General features: G+C 36.9%; 1 protein-coding gene across 5 annotated transcripts in view; it reads right to left on the bottom strand.

Moving 5' to 3' along the window:
• The window catches only part of LOC119585161 (uncharacterized protein CG43867-like), a 37,878-nt gene that overhangs the window by 10,324 nt on the left and 26,175 nt on the right, over positions 1–1,379 (bottom strand). For 4 of the 5 annotated variants that reach the window (XM_037933792.1, XM_037933795.1, XM_037933796.1 and 1 more), the window contains 2 exons: positions 1,169–1,281; positions 803–1,012 (listed from right to left, as the gene is read on the bottom strand). In XM_037933792.1, coding sequence (XP_037789720.1) covers positions 803–1,012; positions 1,169–1,281 — 323 coding nt within the window. The remainder of the gene's footprint in view (positions 1–802; positions 1,013–1,168; positions 1,282–1,379) is intronic. The other variant, XM_037933794.1, reaches the window with a different exon arrangement.

Genomic DNA, 1,379 nt, shown 5'->3' with positions numbered 1-1,379 from the left:
TTTGGAATGGATTTAAAGAAATAACTCTGATGGAGACAGATAAGAGACATACATCAGGCAAGTGATATTTTAAACCATGCACAAGTTTATGGATAATGTAAACAATATTGCACTTTGCTATGGTTTCTAAGGAGGTGAAAAGATCGCGGTAACATCATGTTGCATATCCTGTGGCACATGGCTATACATAGCTGTGAATGTATTGATGCTGTAATGTTTCTGTAACATTGATAGAACAAGCACTGTGTATATGTGAGGTGATGGGTAGGTTGCATTCCTTGGCTAAAGCAGGACAGCCCCAACATAACAAAATGTAACTTAAGTTTAGGGTATAATTTTTTTCTCTGATGACTAATATCTAATAAGCAGCTGTCATCCCATTTATTTTCATGATTCTTTCATTTGTTTCAAAGTAATTTTTTAAAAATAAATTTAGTACATTAGATAGTAAAGTACTATAACAACATGAAATGATTTTAAGTCATATATGGGATGACAAAAGTCTGATGGGTAAACGAAATCAAACAGCAAAGGTTACACGGCAATGAGAGACTCTATGTATTACTAAAAAAATCTATCTTTTATTATGCTCTTTAAAAAAATCTGAAAAGTATAAAGTCAAGTTTTGTCAGCCATTATATGCATAAAAATATCAGTGCTGTTTTCTACCCCCCTAGACAGAGGGTAGAAAGCTTAAAAGAAATTAAAAGTATGGCTGATATCACTTGACACATCTAACACGTTTATCTAAGTGACATCGCTGATCCACCAGACCATTGCAACATAAAGCAGACACACTTACTCGGGAGTGCTTGATTTTGTTCAGTGTCTTGGTTACCTGGACCCCTGGCTTAGCTTGCAGGTGCTTCGATGTCTGCTTGATGAGTCCACAGAAGAGTTCTGATTGTAGTTCAGGGTATGTGAGGCACTGCTGGAGAGCATTCTGACACAGAACCACATGGTAATCTATACCCGAAGAGTCCATGAGCACAGAGGTGTACAACTGGCAAGACTGTCAGAGAACAAAGGCATTAACAGATTTATTATATTCTTCATTAACATTGAAAATAATATTGTTTGAACCCACAAACTTCAACTACATATCTTGAATCATCAAACATATCAGTTATCAGAGAGATATATATCACCTATTCCATGGATAACAAACCTTGAACAGCTTGATAGCCTCAGCCTGCAACTGGGAGGACGGGAGAGAGGTCAAAGGAGAGGTGATGGGATCTTTGCTGTGTAGGAGCAGAGGGTGCCTCCACAATACGCAATCTGTTACAAGGAGCAAAGTAGAGTTATCTAAAACAAAAGTCAAAGGACATTTCTGCTTGTTTCAGATATATATGCATCACAATTCTCTATCATGATAC

This window comes from Penaeus monodon, chromosome 19 (assembly GCF_015228065.2).
Source record: "Penaeus monodon isolate SGIC_2016 chromosome 19, NSTDA_Pmon_1, whole genome shotgun sequence".
NCBI classification, from domain to species: Eukaryota; Metazoa; Arthropoda; class Malacostraca; order Decapoda; family Penaeidae; genus Penaeus; species Penaeus monodon.
This window is presented reverse-complemented; position numbering and strand designations above follow the sequence as displayed.